Source organism: Pseudochaenichthys georgianus, chromosome 19 (genome assembly GCF_902827115.2).
Source record: "Pseudochaenichthys georgianus chromosome 19, fPseGeo1.2, whole genome shotgun sequence".
Classification (NCBI taxonomy): domain Eukaryota; kingdom Metazoa; phylum Chordata; class Actinopteri; order Perciformes; family Channichthyidae; genus Pseudochaenichthys; species Pseudochaenichthys georgianus.
The window spans coordinates 7,810,668-7,830,206 of record NC_047521.1 but is presented as its reverse complement, the minus strand read 5'-3'; the positions used below and the strand labels follow the sequence as shown (position 1 = coordinate 7,830,206).

Below are 19,539 nucleotides of genomic sequence, written 5' to 3'. Positions count from 1 at the left end.
ACCGGAGGGCCGGTTCAAGTCCCAGAGCGGACCAAATAACAGCGTGGACTGGTACTTTGAGACGTGCCAGTGCACCTCCTCGTGACTGCCGATGTGCCCTTGAGCAAGGTAACTGACCCCCACAATGCTGCCAGGGCACTGAATAATGGCTGCCTTCTGCTACTATTCTAGGATGGATTAACTTAAATGCAGAGGTGGAAGAAGTAGCCTACTCAGATTATGCTACAGTAAGTAAAACTAGCAATACTAAAGTATACAAATATACAGCTAAGTAAAATGTGTGCATTCAAAATTGTACTTACGTAAAAGTACAAAAGCATTAGCATAATGCTTCAGGGTTGCAATGGTTGACGGTGGGGTTTATTTGTGGGGTAATATTCTAGCTTAACCTAGAATATTATAATGTAATGTGTGTTGATTTTGTATTAATAACCTAAAACTGCAGACTCAGAGTCACTAGTAACTAAAGCTATAAAATAAATATAGTGGAGTAAAAAGTACAACATTTGCCTTACGTAGTGAAGTAAGGGTATAAAGTAGCATACTTTAAAAATAAAGTACCTCCATTTTTTACTTAAGTACAATACTTGAGTATACCTTTTAGTTACATTGCACCACTGGATATAGGTGATGCATTATAAACAGGACATGGAAATCATTTGTTGTATGTATCAGACGACCTTAATTAGTCATTCAGCTCATATTTATAATTTTTTTAAAATAATTTACAATATATTCATTGTATTGATAACAGCAATACTTGGTACGTTTAGCCCTTGTGGTGTTTTATAGCAGACTAGGACAATAATTTGTTTATTTTTGGTTGTATATATGATTTCTTTTTCTTTTTATAAATGCAGTAAATTAGGTGCATTTGGAAACTTAAGTGTCGTCATTTCTCTTAGTAAGTAAAGTGCAAGTACCTCCATTGTTCACTTAAAGGTAGGGTAGGTAATTCACTTCAGAAATACTTGTTGTTATATTCCATGGAATGCTCTTAACATCCCGATAGCAATGAATAAATTAAATGCTTTGACAATAAGTAAATATTTCATCTGTGGAAGCCGTGGCTCAGAAGCTGCTGTTCCTCTTTTTCCCAGTAGAGGGAAACCTTGGCCCCTTTCCCTCTTCATGCCCTCAGACGATAAAAACAAGGCGAAGCCCACACAGGCGGACGGCAGCATCACAGCGAGCATCCGAAGCTAAATGTGTGAGGAGTGACCCGCTGCTGCTTCCTGGAGAAGGAGTATGGATACATGGCCGCCAAGCTGGGACTAGAGATGTAGGAGCCAGGATGCCGGCCAGATTCATCTCTCGTGTGCTCCTCTTCGTCTCGATCTGCGCGGCCAAATCTCTTCCAGATCAGGGAGCATTTGGTAAGCTCGCTTTACAGGGGATGCAGCACAATGAGGAGATGGGAGTGGTTGCTTTTGTATGGCTGTTGTCGACAAAGCGGCGTTTTTTTATGCACCCCCTTATCGTGCACCCTGAAAGGGGATGGTCGCAGGGGTTGCTTTTGAGGTTGCATCATGTTAGTTTGATGGTATGGGTTTATTAAAATATGAGGTAATATTACACAGAGGGCCACATGAGAGTGTGTGCTCTAATACTGTTCAGATGTGTGGAAAAAGGCCTTAAATATAGTCTGCTGTAATGTCAGGCCTCACCTGCTGGAACCCAGGCCTGTGTGTTATTTTCTGCTTTGCACAGCATTGACAGGGTGTTTATCTGTGTGTGTCACTAAAACACAGGACACCATTATGAATTCATAAAAGCCCAAAATGCATTTGCAATTTTGCATGACTAAACATGAATGTCGATGCACCAGTGTTTGTATTTTGGTGTTTTATTTTGAAGGACATTATAATTGCATGGCATTATTTATGCTTCAAGCTATTTTGAACCGCATGGATGGACCTATACAGTCTATGGGATGGACACATACATGCTGGATTGTAACTAAGTACATTTACTCTACTTTATACTTTTACTCTACTACATTTCGTAGGGAAATAATACACGTTTCACTCCATTTTATTTATCTATAGGCTAGTAGAGTGACATTGTATGCACGAAACATATTATCAAGCAGTACAATATTATGCATATTTATGTGACTAACCAACAGAATACAAAGAAGGATTAATATTCTATTTACACACAACACTAGTAAGTAATACATATTGCAATAAAAGCCATTTTAAAACAGACAGAAAGGGTCTGTATTTTATAGTTAGTGCAATACTTTTACTTTGAATACCTTCAATGTAGGCTACTGTACTTTTACTTGTAATGGAGTATTTGCACTTCATAGGCCGCTTTATTCAGCTCACACACCAAATCTTATCGGTTTTACAAAAAAAACTTGGTCACTTTTTAAAAGGTCTTGCTTTGTTGAAGATTAAACTACAACATGTATATTAACTTCTAAAATTAGCTCAATATGCTAGCTACAATGGCCTATAACACATTACAGCGAAGGTATTTGTTAACTAAACAGAGCCATATTAGAACCTATGAATTGGGATCTTCCAGTCCTTTGTTTGTCTGTTGGGGCCTATTTTTGAATACATTGGAATAGATTTGGCTCCCCAGCCGCTGTGCCACTGATTACATTGTGAATGAATTGATACCTCAGAGGTGTTTGGAACAGCTCAGCACATCTCTCCTGAGCGGCTACAACAATTCACAAGATGTTGTGAAGCAATTATCGTCTGAAGAAATGTACAGTTCTACTCGGCAGCAGCTGTTAATTACCAGACAGAAAATAAATCCGCAACTATTCCGAAAATTCATTATTTATTTAAGATTAACTGCTTCCAGTGGTCTTTCTATAACAGTACATCAATTAATTAACAAAATAATCAGCACTTTTCTTCATTAGCTGCACTCCTGTGCTTTTGTAAAGTCTGGAGATGCCTGTGTAGAAAATATGCAGTATCCGTTGATTATATTTTAAAGAAAAGGATAAAACCTTAAAGCTAAATGTATACATTAAAGGTCTGCAACAATTAATGATCAACAAAAGAAACAAAATCTACTATTTTGAAAGCAATTAGTCTTAAAGTTTAAAGTAATTTGATCATGCAAACATTTCAGAAAAATGCTTTTTAAAGCCTCCTAAATATGGACATGTACTGCTTTTCTCTGAATAGTGAATATTTGGGGGTTTTGGACTGACAAAACAGGACATTTAAAGACAACACCTGTAACATTTTTCAAAATGTGTTTGTTTAGCCCTTAATTTCTTCACAATATTAGTTTCTTACACCTGCCTTTGAAAACATATTTATATAAGTTATAATGATTCACCCCTACATTACAAGTGTTAACACTCCACTAAATCTCTGTTGATTTTGTATTCAAGCGTCTGAGTGGGTGAAAATTCCCAGACTCTTGAAGTGACACTGTGACTCTCAGTGTTTGTGTCAATGGAGCTGCTTCAAGCCCAGATTGAGGAAATCCTCTGGACACACACACAAGGGACTTTTTATTGAACCAATTATGGTAATAGTTGAGCCTTAACTCATGCACAATGGATAAAGACACACACACACACACACACACACACACACACACACACACACACACACACACACACACACACACACACACACACACGTATGTATATATATATATATATACATACATACATGCTGTTTATGATGTGAATGCAGCCAGTAGTGAGACTGAGGAAGTTTTGCATGGAGGGGTTTGTCACTAGAGGCCTGGGGGGGGTTAGAAAACAACAGATCTTAGCACAGCATGTATCCATGGAAACCTCCTCCAGCATGACCCACATCCACGCTGTCCAAGAGGCGAGATGAAAAACAAAATGTACTGGGGCTGAAAAACACGGGAGGAGCCGTCACATGATGGATATGTGATGGCTGCGTCTGTAATGACTACACATATCCAAATCATAATCCATCCCTGCTGGGAATGATGAGTTTGCACCAGAGGTTTATGAGGTTTAGCTACTGAGTGGAGTGAAAGTCCTCGGAAAACCACAGGAAGTTAGTTTTTGTAGTTTTTAATCCTTAGCGCCCGATTATCGTATCAAAATTGGTACTCAAAATAGTCATAACTCAGTTAAATCTAAATGCAAATATGTGAAATATATATTTTTTAATTCAGTAAGACTTTCAGATATCATCATCTCCTATGTCAATTTTGACTAGACACTTAGAAATCACAAAATGGATGAATTACTCTCTCTTACTGTAGAACTTGCCTGACAAAAATGTAGTTTTTTAAGTTTAACACAGCATTAAAGTAATTCAGTGATAGTTGTCTGTACTTTCATGGGTACATTACAAACTGGGGCTGCTCCTTATTCTATCTTTCAATATTTTTATTTTCTCAACTAAATATTGCCAAAAAGGGGGATTCGAGGGACACACAAGTCTTAGTTTGGGTGGGGGGGGGGGGATGTCACCGTGTCTGTTCAGCTGCTGGTCGTTTCATGCCAAATTCCCTACAGTTTGAAGGTCATTTTAGGCGGTTCACATCATTGCACTGCTGCATAATGATGTTGTCCTTGTAAGACGGCCAAGGTGACTTAAATCATTGAGCCAAACCCAGGTGTAATAACTGCTTTAATACTGCAGTGGAATATGAGTACACTGATTATTTGTCTGCACACTTTTGTTTGAATTAGTAGTAGTGCATAGGAGCAATATACGTCAAAGAGCAAAATATGTGTAATTATAAAACGGACAAGTCAAATCAAGCAATCTCATACTGGAACAAGAAAGCAGCAGAGAAGTAACGGGGCAGAAACCCTCCTTTTTACGCAGCGGTCCAGACATAGACATCAAACGGCAAAACATATTCAGTGTGCAGTTCCTTTGGCATTAGGGCAGGGATATCTAAATACTTTACAAGGTTTGACATAATGAATTGTGCTACTTTTAAAGCAAGCAACGATGTTTTCAAATCTGTAATCAAAGAGGTCCGCAAAAACACTATCGACCAATCAGATTGCTTGATTTGACTTGTCAGTTTTATAAATACATTTACATTTCTTCCGGTACGATACAAACTTACATTAACTTCGACCTCCGGGGGGGGGGGGGGGGGGGGGGGTCTTACTATGGAGGAGTGGATTGAGGAGTGCCTATCTCCAGAAAAAAAAGCACCTAAACAACGACATGCAGAGCTACGTGAAGAGCAGGTAGACCAACTGGAAAAGTAGCACCATTCAAAAGCTTTCTGATGCGGGTCTTGAAACAAAGCAGAGAAATTATGACCGTTATGGCGCGTTTCCACTGCAGGCCTCGCTCGGTTTGTTTAGGCCTTATTAGGCCCGGCTCACTTTAATGCTGCGCTTCCATTACAGTTTAGGAACTGGGGTAGTTACTATAGTAACGCAGTGTAGGCGGAGCCGTGACGTCATCTTCAATGAGCGCCCCAGAAAAACAACACAGCCGTTAGCTCTTAGCAGTCAGAGCTCACAGCTCTTCATATCTGTTCAGAAACTAGACAAAAGTTAAACAAGTACAAACCACAGACTGCCTGTGTCATGGTGAATACAGTCGCTGGTTTATTTATGTCTGTATAGGCCGTTGTTGTGAGTGTGGACGGTCGGAGCATATATAACGTTAGCTTAGCCAAGCTCCATTTAGAAAACACACATTTTAAAAGGGTTTTTCGCCTGCCGTCTGTCTGCAGACTTGTCAAAGCATTAATTCATGGTTTTTACTAACCGGCATCATTTTAAAAACGTGTATTACAATTAAATCACGGTCAAATATGTTCATCTTGTTGTAGTTGTAGCCCCCTTGCCAGCGATTCTCTCTCTAGTTTAGCATACTCAGCCCGACTCAGCCTGGTTGTTCCTGGCCCTAGAACCACGATTTAGTCGGGCCAGAAAAAAGGTGAAAAAGTAGCCCCGGGCCAAAACTAGGCCAAGTGGAAACGCAACCAAAAACGGGCCCCGCACGGCTCGGCACGCTTAAAGGGAGCTACCCGCTGCAGTGGAAACGCGCCACAGGTGCGAAAGCTCTCTCCAGAGCTACTGGAAGCCCAATCTCGGGGACCGGAGAAAGTGGAGCAATATTCTCGCCAAGCAACAGCCTAGGCCCTAGAACAACCTCAACCTATCCAAGTAACCACGTAAGCCATTCTACTGATGCTGGACAGTTTTTCAGTGGCTGCACAATAAACGGCAACATACAAATTGTCGACCCTCCGCTTCGCGTCGGCCCGAACCACGCCCCTTAGCTGTGATATATTGAGCATATACCACGGCCTGTCGTGAGCTATTGCTTAAGTATAACTTTAAGTATTATGGTGAAACATTGATGGCCTACAAATTGTTAATGCCTCAAAAATAACGTCACAATGATCATATTATTCATCTTTCAATTATACTAAGAGTAATAATGCAAACATTATCAATCCCTCCAATTTCATGAATCATAAATATTGCAATATCTCTGAAAATATTTGCAATTCTTTTTTCTTTGTTTTTGAAATCATGCAGCCGTAATTGTGAAAAAACAATTTCCCTCTGAAGAGATATTTAGCGTGTTATTTCACGTACTGAAACGTGTTTAATATCAGATAATAATGAAGTGATTCATAAGGCAAAATAGCAATGTTCACTGATTCCATCTTGCATATTTAACAACATGCAGTTACGTTTTATTGCAAGGTTTCCTAATTAATTTATCATAACATTTCTTGTCTATCACTAATCCTTTGAATCTGTCTCGATGTTCTTCCAGAGGTGCAAATAAAAGTCCAGGTTTTCGACAACAGCGACCTGTCACCGTTGGCGGGCGCTCAGGTGGAAGTGCACGGAAACCAGACCGTCTTGGCGTCGAGCCGGGCGGGCAGCGATGGCGTCCTGAGAGTCAACTTCCTGTACCGTACAGGCTCATGGGTCATCATCACAGCCTCCAAACAAGACTACGTCACCAACTCCGTGCCCTGGCACTCCAGCCGCATCCCCCGTAAGTCTCCGAGGAAGAAACCCAGTTAACTTTATCAAGCATGAAGAGCACTTGATGACTATCTGTGAAATCTGCCTCACAGCAATTATCTCAATGACTGTCTGTGCAGCTATTTTCTCTCATTCCACCGATCTGCACGGCTTTAAGAGTCTTATATGGAAATAGTTTGCTCAAAAAAGGTCTTAGAAGAACCTGTTGTGTTTTTCTTTTAAATGTGCATGCTTTTCTTACATTTATAATAACACCTCTAATCAAAAGTGAGATTGTATTGCTAAAGGAGGCTGTGGTTAATCACTTACTTGTGGAGTTTCAGTGAGAACTATTAGACCTGAAGCAAACACTGTTGCTAGTTTTTCAACATATAATGTTTATTTAGCATTAAATTATGAACTAATAATTGTATCTTAAGAGGGTCCAGGTCATATGGATTATATTAATTATATCAGGAATTATCTTCATATATTACTGGAAAGTACTACCAAAAACAATGAGATATATTTTTGTATATTCCTTTTAATAATTAATTTTAACTATTGTTTTCCCCTTTCCATTTTAATGTTATCTATTTATAAATTAATTTATATTATCGTGTGAGGGTTGTTTAATGAAGAATGATTTGTAGTTCTTTACTTGTCAATAAAATGTTTGTCTCCCTTTTTTAAAGGAAAATCATTCAAAAATGTAAATAAAAAAACACTTAATATCTAAACCATATCTTTCTGATATCCTGATACCTTAAAGAGTAACACAAGTAATATATTACTGATTAGCTCATATATTACTTAATCCTTAATTAAGTTACAACTGTTCAAGTTCCATTTTGTGTATCAGTCATTTAAGTCGACCCTGAAAAAAAAATCCCAAAATGTGTCATGATGTACTTTGCAGAAACGTTGTTGTTGCACCTAGAAATCTGCTGTGTTCATCTTTTTCTTTCCCTTTTTTAGTGTATGCATCAGTCAGCCTGTACCTCCTGGTCCAGAGGCCAGGAACACTCATCCTGTACGATGACGTCCTGCAGGTGCTGTCTGGGTCCCCAGGTAAATAAATGATAAATGAAGTTGTTAATGAGCGCTCATCCTGTCATACCTTGAATTTATAAATCATTGTTGGCCTTCTCCAAGGATTCACATCAAAACAGACCATTTTATAACATTTAGACCTTTTTGGGTAACAGTTGTCCTATTTTGGGGTCTAGAGAAAGTGAGTTTCACACGTCAACCGTTACCCTGTCAACACATCTTAAATTAGTCTGTCTCCTGCAGAGAGTGAATACAGATTCACACCCCTCTTCTCTCCAATGTGTCTACTCTGGCCTCCATAGATTTTACTGCTTCACATTATCATTATCATGACCCTGTGCCATTTTTGCTGCTATCACCATAGCAACAGCTGTAGTAGAATGCTTTTTTCTAACAGTTCTTACAAATAAGCGCAGTCACATCCACCTATTCATTAAAAAAAACAAGCAGCTACTTTTATAGAAATACTGAGGTGTAATGATAGACCATCTTCTCATTGAATGTGTCTGTAATAACGACAAAACAAATAACTTATTTTATACAACACTTTAGGTCTTTCAGGGCGTGACGACAAATTCTTTGTGTGTTTTTTACATCTATGATTTTGCATGATAAACCTAGAGTTTAATCCCAGGTCAACGTACATTGAAGATAAAGGGTCTTAAACTAATTGTCTTCAGTAATTGTAATGTTATCTTAAAAGTATCCTTGTATCTTGTCTTAATATGTGTCCTTGTTGATGTTACAAATGGAGCTGCTGTGATATAAGAAACATTTCCGACTTTACCTGAAAACAAAGTATTATTGTATCGTATCAGATCGTATCAGATTGTATCAGATTGTATCGCAACTTATCGTTTGTATCAAATGTTACCGTAATACAATGTACCATATTCCACGTATTGTACCGTATCATATCGCATTGTGTCGTATTACACCGCATCATATCGTATTGTATCGCTCTACATTGTACCATATCGTATTGTATCTCATCGTAACTGTCAATCCCTAAAAAACTGTATATTTACACCTTATTAAGAGATGAGCTGGTTGCAGAGTTTACTCACTGATGTGTTTCTCTGCAGGAGGTCGTAACCAGCCTCTGGTGCAGCTCCAGAGGAAGTCCCTCCAGCTGCCGTCAGACTCCAACTACACCGCTCTGTCTGCTACGCTGACCACGGCCAGGACTCAGTATGAGATCGGGGGCTTCCCCTTTCTGCTGGGCCAAGAGACCAACAGCTCAGGTAGGAGAATAATCAGCCTGGTGTCCTTAAATTGCCTTCCCTTCACATGAAACATGTTTTATGGGGAACTTGTATTTTTTAGTATTTTTCAGATTTTTGGGCCTCAAAAGACCTGTACCATCATGTTTTTCTTACACAACAGTTTGCAGATAAAAGAAGAATTAAAGCTGATATTGTTAAATGTGTCTCTTCAGGTGCAGAAACTGGATGGACAGACTTGACGGCTTTGGCCTTGGTCAGCATTCACCTCTTTGACAAAGATGGCCGTGAGATCCAGGTCTCAGATCCGATCCACGTCTCGGTGCCGCTGCCGTCCGACACCCGCAACAGGATGGCCACCAGCGTGCCTGCTTGGCTGTATCAGCCTAAGACAGGTAATGGAGGCACACAAATTGTATTGTCCTGTTTTTCGTTTAACATTTTTTCTTGTGAATGATAATAACAGTGATGATTATTTACATTCCTGCAGGATTGTGGGTTCGGAGCGGGACGGGTTACATCAAAAAGGACGGCCAACAGTTTGTGTGGAACGTGGTGGTTCCTCAGATGGGATACTGGTTAGCCGCCTTCCCTTCATCTTCAGGTACTGTAACCCATCTACTGCCTCCACTCTACTGTTTGTGCTGCTTTCATCTTTAGTGTAGCTGCTTTGCCAGCAGATGTTGCTGTATGTCTCTTGGGATGATAGGAAAAAGGAACTGTAATGTATATAACAACATATTCAAATCAATACAGGGAAATTGTATGGGGTGTTATTCTCCTCATATACAGTTTGAGAGAAGCATTACATATAGAACATTTTGTCCCTGGAAGAAGTTCAATCCCATAACAATAAAAACCTCCCACTTAAAATGATGAGGCTGGTGATATTCTACATGTACTGTGTCTTCTAGTAATGTGTGTGTTTAAACCATAGAGCTACATTTTTGTCCAAAAAACGATTAAAATCACATCAATGAGTCACACTGTTGCTTCATTACCATAAACACACAGTAGTTTATTGTGGCCGTGCTGGAATAAATAGTCTGTTTTTGCTTAAAAAGGTTACTATCTGAGTAAAATGACCAGGAAGTATCACATTTTCAGCTACAATTGAGTTGGATAAATGCGAAGGATGATACTTCAATGCTTATTTTCTTATCTCCTTTGATAAAGGGTGTCCTTTTCTCAATAGTGTCCATCTTCTCTACCCTTGTTACAGTACGTCCAATAGTAGTAGGTTTTTTACAGAATTTACAGAATCACACTTCCTAAGATCGATGTTTTGAAATGATCTATAATTAAATAGATAAAAGGGGATGAGGAAATTACTTAAGGCTTGCAAAATGGTGCGTTCATTTAAATTGTAGGACAGCATTATCTTTGGTGAAGTGTGGTCCAGTATACCTTATACTGGGAGATATCAATGCACCATTTGGCCATCAATACCATCCGCTATCTCTGTTTAATTGTACATTTAGGATAAATTACACCTCTTAGTAACAAAGCCCTCACATACATCTTGTTGTCTGCATTGTAATTTATTTTACTTTGACGCACTCCAATGAGGTCACAGGAAAATGGTTTGGAGAAAAAACATGCATGTAATGTTTTTTGACTATATGCTGAAGAAATGAGGGTTCAATGCTTTATTTCTTATTTCTTTAGCATAGGGTTCACTAGATCATACCTTATTTAAAAAAAGGAGCTATTTCAAATCAAATCAAGTTTTATTTATATAGCACATTTATAAACGATTTTTGGTCGAGCCAAAGTGCTGTACATATAATAAAAAATAGCCTACAGTAGAGACACTTTACAGCAAATACAACAGCACAGATTGTTCAGAATATCAGTATGAGAAAAACGACACCCTCTAGCTGATCAGCCGACCTTAAGGCTCTGCCTGGGGTGTAGCGATGGAGGAGTTCGGCTATATAGGCAGGAGCCAGCCCATTTAGGGCTTTAAAAACAAATAAAAGGAGTTTAAAATCTATTCTGAACCGAACTAGAAGCCAGTGCAATGAAGCCAGAATTGGGGTGATATGGTTGCGCTTTTTATGGCCAGTGAGAAGACGTGCAGCTGCATTCTGAACTAGCTGGAGGCATCTAATTGAGGCCTGATCCATACCCACATACAGAGCATTGCAGTAATCCAATCTCGAGGTAACAAAGGCGTTAATAACCCTTTCTAGGTCTTTAAAAGACAAAAACGACTTGGTTTTAGCCAATAGTCGTATTTTGAAAAAGCAGGTCTTGACTACAGTGCTAACCTGCTTATCAAATTTTAAAAGCGCTGTTGAAGGTCACTCCAAGGTTCATAACAGAGGGTAGGATATTTTTATTGAGGGAGCCCAGAATATCAACCGGGGAGACTGTTGGTTGGGGTCCAAAAAAGATGACCTCGGTCTTACTCTCATTAAGGGTGAGGAAGTTTTGGCTCAGCCAGGATTTAATCTCTGTTGAGCAGTCCTTCAACTGCTGTAGAGAGTTGGCATTTTGATTGAGAGGCAGATAGATCTGTATATCATCAGCGTAACAATGGAAGGGGATATTATGTTTTGTGAGAATTGAACCTAGTACCAGTATGTACAATAGAAAAAGGATGGGGCCCAGAATCGAGCCTTGGGGAACCCCACAGGTAAGAGGGGCTTTGGCAGAGGAGAAGACACCTAATTTCAATCCCACAATTCCTTGGGGCAGCAACATTTAAAGCAATGTTAAATCATTGAATAATAAGGTAGACTAGTGTAAATGCAGTGAGTTTTAATAAATTCTCCTTTATATCTTTCCTTGAACTAGTGATTTTAATCAAGGTTTTTAGGAAAATACGTCATCTTTTTTAATATTAAATGGCAGCAGTATTGATGAAACACAATGAGTGATTCTTGGATTCATTCTACCTTCAATTGTGTTGCAGAATCCCACAATTCCTTGGGGCAGCAACATTTAAAGCAATGTTAAATCATTGAATAATAAGGTAGACTAGTGTAAATGCAGTGAGTTTTAATAAATTCTCCTTTATATCTTTCCTTGAACTAGTGATTTTAATCAAGGTTTTTAGGAAAATACGTCATCTTTTTTAATATTAAATGGCAGCAGTATTGATGAAACACAATGAGTGATTCTTGGATTCATTCTACCTTCAATTGTGTTGCAGGATTGGGTCTGTCTCATCCAGGCTTGAGGGACATCACCACCTACCACACCCTGTTCCTGCTCTCCATCCTGGGCTCGCTGGCCCTGCTGGTGCTCATCCTGCTCTGTGTGCTGCTCTACTACTGCAGGTGTGGGGAGCGTAGGCGCAGGTCTCAGATTTAGGTTTCTATTAATAGCAAAAATCACAGAATTTTGGTGGCGATAATTGATAATAGTGAACCCTGATTAAATATTAGATCAGACTCTTCTTGTAATCCACATAAGATAAAAGGTGTTCCGTTCATTTCTGACCTTCAGTGTCTGTTTACCTTATAGGCGGAAGTGTTTAAAACCTCGTCGGCAGCAAGGGAAACCCCACGCCGCAAATCTAAACGGTGCAAAAAGAGACCAAGGAACATCTACTTCACGCCTAAATCTGATCTGCGGAAGCCATGCTGAGTCTGGCCCCTCAAATGACAAATCTGAGATGTCCCCATCTCGAGACTACCAGAATACAAGGGATGACTTAACCAAGCATGTTCCAGCTCACATGCTTCGACACGCAAAGGGAAAAAATGCTCTCGGTCCCCAACGAGGTGAAAGCTTCCAAATGAAGGTTACTCGTGCCACAGAGACCAACAACCTGGACAACCCTTTGCTGCATGAAGACTATAACCGGAGCTACAGCCCCATGGAGATCAAGGAGTCTGAATATCACCGACACCACAGCGCCAACGACAACCGAGGCTACGCTTCTGATCCCCCGTCCCCGCCTCGCTTCCAAGGGTATGTGCCAAACCAGAGTGACAAACCCCCGGAATACTCGGCAGCAGCTGCAGACAGCCTTGCCAGACCCACGTCCCTCAACACCCAACCGGGCCAGATCATCTTCTGCAGCTCCATCGACCAGATGAAGGAGAACATGTACCGGAGCATGGTGCCAACCCTGGTTATCCCTGCACACTACATGCGCCTGCCCTCTGAGTTCTCCAAAGATGGCAAAGACCAGAAGGACCAAGACAAAGATGGTGCCCAGATGGGAGGCGGCCAGCAGCACCATCACCACCACTCCCAGAAACAGCAGCAAGGTGGATCCCAAGGTGACGACTCTGAAGACCCGAGCTGGGCGTCCGACTCCTCCGGTGGACCTGTCACTATCCCGGTGCTCTTCAATGACTCCACCATGGCTCAGATGAATGGAGAGCTGCAGGCTCTGACTGAGAAGAAGCTTCTGGAGCTCGGTGTCAAGCAGCACCCAAGGGCGTGGTTCATCTCCCTGGATGGACGCAATAACGCTCATGTGCGCCACTCCTACATCGATGCTGGGAATGACCTCGGTGGCGGCGGCGGTGTTGGTGGATTCTTGGGTGGCCCCAGCAGCGGGCGAGAAAGCAACCTCGAACCACCTTTGGAGTCTCAAGAACGGATGTTAGCAATGAACCGGAAGGGAAAAGACGAGCGCTGGGGGACGGGAGGAAGGAAGGGCCACGGTGTCAGCAGCAGTGGAGGGAAGTGTTACTCCAAGCTGGCGTATCCCGATCACAGCGAGCCCAGCAGCAGCGAGGGACGCCCGGTGTCACCCGAGGAGAACTCCCTCACCCCTCTTCTCGATGAAGGTCCGTCCTCCAGAGGGTCCACAATCCCCAGGAGAGGGCGCAGTCGCGTGAACAGCAGCCGCAGCAGCAACAGTGAGAACCGCCGCGACTCCATGACAAGCCCAGAGGACGACCCCGACGACAAAGAAGAGAACAAGAAGAGCCCCTGGCAGAAGATTGAAGACAGGCCTCTCATGGTGTTCCACCCCAGGAAGTGAGCTGTTTGAGTTTTCTGACACTTTTAACAATCTTTTCTTAAGGGGGAATCTTTCCACAACAAACTTGGAACGAGATGTTTTCACAGAGAGACATCACAATAAGCACAACCATGCTTCACAGGTCCATTTAAAGCAGGGGTGGGGAACCTCCGGCCCCCGGGCCGTATACGTCCCGCGAGACCATTTGGTACGGCCCTCGAGGTAATTTATAAATTTTCGATTTTTAAGAAATCTAGACCGCAAAATAATTAAACAAGCGAGTGCCTGTTTTTCCTGGCCAAGGTCAGGGTCCTTGAACACAACACGAGCCTAACGTGTCATCACGTGGTATATGTCTCGTCTGACCTAGGTTATGGCTAGAAAGGATCCGTCTTGTGTAAATATGACGTCACGTTCTCGTTGTAATCGGAGCGGCTCGGAAACACATCTACAGCAGTAACATGCAACATACACATTAATGCAGCAGCAATATTAATAGAGAAACATCAGACATAATAGTAAAACACTGAAAGGGAACATTGTATTGCACCAGGAGCTATCTTGGGACTTTTACTGCGACAACGTTGACTTGCCTGTGAATAAAAAATAAACCATAGTGTTGGTGATCTACAGTGTTGTCATTCTTCTTTGAACAGCAAGACCGCTAACACCCTATTTCAACAATCACACTCCATGTCATTGACATAATTAATAGATAGTTTAGCTTCTAACCATCATTTGCTGTGGCCCACTGATGTTAACGATCGTAACTGAAAGGCTGCCTGCCAAACGTAAACATTCAGCCACGTGACTTGCAAACTCTCGCGAGAGTTTTACACAAGACGGATCCTTTCTAGCCATAACCTCTGACCTATGCGTCTGACACATACTGATTGCTGACGGAGAGCACCAGAACGTCGCTCTGCCACTTCAGAAATTGCAGTACCCATAAGGAGCCGTCCACATGCCACAGTTTTTGCGTGGCTGTGTCTTTAGTTGTAAGCCCAGTGGCGATCTGTTCATTTGTCATACTGATCATACAGTCAATAACTTTGTTGTTATTAGCATCTGGTTAGCTAGCTATGCTAACGAATATAAGAAGCTTCTACAACCAGTGAGGCACATCTTTATATGATCATTATAGTTATAAAAAATAAGAGAATAAAGTAAACAGGTATAAAATACTATATGACAGTAAAAAAAGTTGTTATTAATAAACAAGAATACAGTTTGAAAGGAGAGTGATTTGTAAAATATCCATAAAGAAAAATAAATCTGCTTACAGTTCTGTTTCATATGGGTGTTGAGATGTATCCATAGATCTCCTAATGTTGCTCTCAAAGTGCACCAGATTGATGCTTTTAACTTCAACATTTAAACAAAAAAGAATCTTCCTGGGGGAGCGTGCCCCCGGACCCCCCTAGAGGAGGTTAGGTCCCCCCTCCACTTAAATCATGTCCACATGGATAAGAAACTAAATAAATGTGCGCACATCTTGTGTCCATATCTTTCTGTTTGGGTGGTCATGCCACAACCGTGCACGTGCATGCATGCGCGAGTCATGATATCTGGATTAAGAGGATGCTTTTTCTTTGCACAGCATGAAAGAAAGGCGAAATGAATGGGCTCTGATTTTAGTATTTTTAAGCGGAGGTCAATAATTTGTACGGCCCTCGGAGGATGTTGAAAAAATTGAAATGGCCCTTTAGAGGAAAAAGGTTCCCCACCCCTGATTTAAAGGTTGTTGTTTGTATTTCTGGTGAGTGCTTTTGCACTTTCCGATTGCTCTCGTAGTCTCACTATCAGTTCATCTCACTGGTTTCCATTGAGATAATCAATCGTATACTGAAACGTATCCAGTTTATTGTGACATATGTCACCTATCACATTACTGAACCGTCGTCTGAGCCATTGCATATATTGATTGTGGAAATAGCCATTTTGTAGAGTAAAATATAAGAAAGAAGTACTTACTAATTATTGGATAAACGATTGACTGAAAGTATTAGGAAGTGGATGACCTTTTTATGGTATTGATGGGTGAATTAGATTATCTTTACTACACAAAGGCTCATATTGGAGGTGGAGGATGTGTGCGGTGTTTCCCTAACTTCCCCCTGCCCTAAACTGTAACTACAATAACTTTTCTTTAAAAGAAACATCGTCTTCATTTTTGAATATGTAGGGAATCAATGAGTTGTACTGACATTTTTCTTAAGCCCCTCCGTGTGGATAATATTATCTCTAAAGACCAAAGTGCGACTTGCATTTTGCTCCTTCAGGGAAGATTTCCTCTTCCTCCTGTGTTGTGTTCATATCTACAAATGACTTCTTCAGATAATAATGATTTGAAATGTTGAGCATCATGTTTGAGTCTTCATGTCACCCTCTCTCGTTGATTTATTGCCAACATTTGGACTTTCTGACTTTCTTCTCTTAGATCAACAGAGACTTCTTAGCGATTTCTGCTGTGTAAATAGATTCCCAGACATTTTAAAGAGCATTTGGCTCAGAAAGGTTGCATGCATATGAATGTATGAAATAAACAGAAGGCACCAAAAGCCAGTGTTCCTCGGGCTCCTGCGTAGACCCCTATTTGACAAGAAGTGTGTGTTCTAAACAGCATAAACACCACTTTACTTGAAGTCTTACCTATTTAATATTCTACTAAGATCTACAGGGGTAGTTTTCGGACAGGGCCTGTACCACTTCTCTCCTGTAAGTGCCTTCTTTCACATAGGATCGAGTGATAGGCATGCAGGTCCCGTTTCAAAATGCAGTTAGCAGTCGTCACCTGGCACTAATAAGCACACTGCATTGTGGTAACAACAACACGCGTCACTCTGGGGAACACGCCGGCCAAAAATAACAACTTTTCTTGCGGCTACTACGTCCTTTTACTATCTTAATTTCTTGTAACTATCTTCTTTTTCACCGAACTTGTAAATGGTATGATGAACTATATGAGATTTTATGTGTATACGATGTGCATGTAACATGTAGAATAGAGTGTTTTTAATTCAATCTTTTTTCGGATATCCATCCAGGATGTTTGGCACAGAAATATGATGCACTGATGCATTGAATCATGTTGCCAAAAATGAACTCTGTTATATGAAGAAACACTGACTTTTCCCTCGATCCAGTTCTAACAAAAATTCACTTCCGGTCGTAAATGTTTACAACATACTGACAACACGCGCCCGCTAATTCTAGCATCACCACTGCCTACGAATCATCAACAACTGTGAACTTAATTATATAATCTAGCACATAAAAGCTCACCAGTTTAGAAAACTTGAAGATGTTTTTTGTTTTGTTTTGTTTTAGAGTTTGATTATGAAGTAAAGGCTGTATAAAGGTCACGCTGACTTGTTGGTCCTTTCCCCACATTTGCTTGCTGTTCATAAGCCTGTGTCAGTAGCCAAACTGAACATGTGATGTAATTCAAAGTCTGAAGAATAACCATGAAGCCATGAAATGATTCCTACTGAATTGTCGTGTCCACTGCTGTAAATGCTCTTTTGGGACCAGCTGTGGATTTTTTATTATGAGTTGTGCACTTGTTGCTTCCCTTTCTTTTTTTATGACATATTATGATTTCAGTGGTTTTTTGTGACCTTGTGTTTTAGGCTGAATCCACATTAAACCTGTATTGAATCATTTAGTTGGGTTTTTGATATTACACATACACATGAGGGTGAGGAGGATTGGACTGTAGGCCTCCATCTTGTGCAGTGAATCACATGCTTCATAAACCTGGTCAGTTGTTTGTAAACTGTAAATTGGTTATTTCTGTACATGAGACAAAATTAAAAATAAATGTGTTCCCACGGTCAGTCAGCGTGTGTGATTTTATTTTAGAAATACTTAAGTTTCGTGTTGAAACATTGAAGCATAAGGAAAGCGCGAAACAACAAATATATGTAAGGATAGACAAATAAGGACAAAGTAAATACTAAACAAACATTTTAATCAGCAATAGGTCAAAGGCTAAGAGATATTAATTAGAATATTGAATAGGAGTATGGCTAAAGTAAATCTCAACAAGGCATTTAACAGTGCTTTATAAAAAAGCACTTTTTCAAATTCAAATTCAAAAGCTTTTATTGTCATTGTACATATATACAACGAGATTCATGGTTGCTGCTCCAGCGAGTGCTTTAAAAACAGACATATTAAAACACAAAATAAAAGGTCTGACAGTTACGACCAGCAAGTAGTGCACACAGCTTCGGATCGTCAAGTAGATGACCAGGATTAATAAATAAATAAATAGATGAATAAAATAGAATTATGATAAAATATATATATATGATAAACATTTCTTCCCATATCCGGTATTTCCCCTTTAAGATCAGGCTATTCATTGACATGCAGAGGTCCATCTCTTTGGAAAAGAGCTACATATCATAGATTATTAAACAACAGACCAAAGCTCAATTTACAAACAAAACATATTGTGTTGATTATATATGTCTTGCATTTTATGTATAACTGCTTTATGTGCTATATGTGCAATATATATGCCGTTAATAACTGTGTAATTTATACCTGGCTGCTAAATCCTTAGAACCGTTACAAGGTGTGTATTTGTATTTTGTATTTTGTAAACTGTAACTTGCTGCTGTTGAATACCATCAAACTATGTGCTACTTGTGAAATATATACATTATTATATACATATGCCATTAATAACTGTGTAATATATACCTGGCTGCTAAATCCTAAGAACTGTTACAGGATTTGTATTTTGAAAAGTATTTTTTTTTACTTTTTTTTTATTATATTTTTTATTATATCATAACTTAGTACTTTGTTTAACATATGTAACATTAAGCTGTCTGTGGCTCTTTCCTGCTGTAACGATGTAAATTTCCCCTCTGTGGGACTAATAAAGGTATTCTGATTCTGATTAGCAGAGGTGGGAAGTATCTAAGTACATTTACTCAATTAATGTACTTAAGTACAATTTTGAGATACCATTTTATGCTGCTTTGTACTTCCACTCCACTACAATTAAGAGGTAAATTGTGTACTTTTATTCCATTAAATGTATTTAATACGTATAGTTACTTTGCAGATTTGGATGACTGATGTGAAATATAATCAAGTCTTAAATCAGACTTTAGTTCCACCTGGAGTAAATTCACAAGCTACCCTGCAGTATACAAAGTCATTCAAACTAGCTGCACCTTTACCAGCTTTGATAACACTTTCATGATCAATCATTATAATCAAAACATATTATATTATTCTGAAATGGATCTGCCAAATTAGTACTTTTACGTTTGGTACTTTAAGTATATTTTGATGCTAATACTTTTTTACTTTTACTTGAGTAACATTTTGAATGCAGGACTTTTACTTGTAAAAGAGTATTCTTAGACTCTGGTTTTTTTTAA

The 19,539-nt window shown here is 39.8% G+C and overlaps 1 protein-coding gene across 1 annotated transcript; it reads left to right on the top strand.

The window, feature by feature from the left end:
* The first annotated feature begins 1,157 nt into the window (after positions 1-1,157).
* LOC117464333 (protein FAM171A2) lies at positions 1,158-17,973 on the top strand. Its single transcript, XM_034106701.2, has 8 exons — positions 1,158-1,376; positions 6,732-6,959; positions 7,907-7,999; positions 9,067-9,225; positions 9,420-9,599; positions 9,695-9,808; positions 12,365-12,491; positions 12,679-17,973. Exons 1-8 carry the CDS (start codon positions 1,295-1,297, stop codon positions 14,153-14,155), a joined length of 2,460 nt encoding a protein of 819 aa, XP_033962592.1. The 5' UTR covers positions 1,158-1,294; the 3' UTR covers positions 14,156-17,973.
* Positions 17,974-19,539: the final 1,566 nt, after the last annotated feature.

What these genes read in the sequence shown, in the direction of transcription:
- LOC117464333 (XM_034106701.2), top strand. Translation starts at nt 1,295, where the DNA reads ATGCCGGCCAGATTCATCTCTCGTGTGCTCCTCTTCGTCTCGATCTGC. An exon ending in GGTGCTGTCTGGGTCCCCAG is followed by an intron (nt 8,000 to 9,066) that starts GTAAATAAATGA and finishes GTTTCTCTGCAG; the next exon opens with GAGGTCGTAACCAGCCTCTG. An exon ending in GTGCTGCTCTACTACTGCAG is followed by an intron (nt 12,492 to 12,678) that starts GTGTGGGGAGCG and finishes TTTACCTTATAG; the next exon opens with GCGGAAGTGTTTAAAACCTC.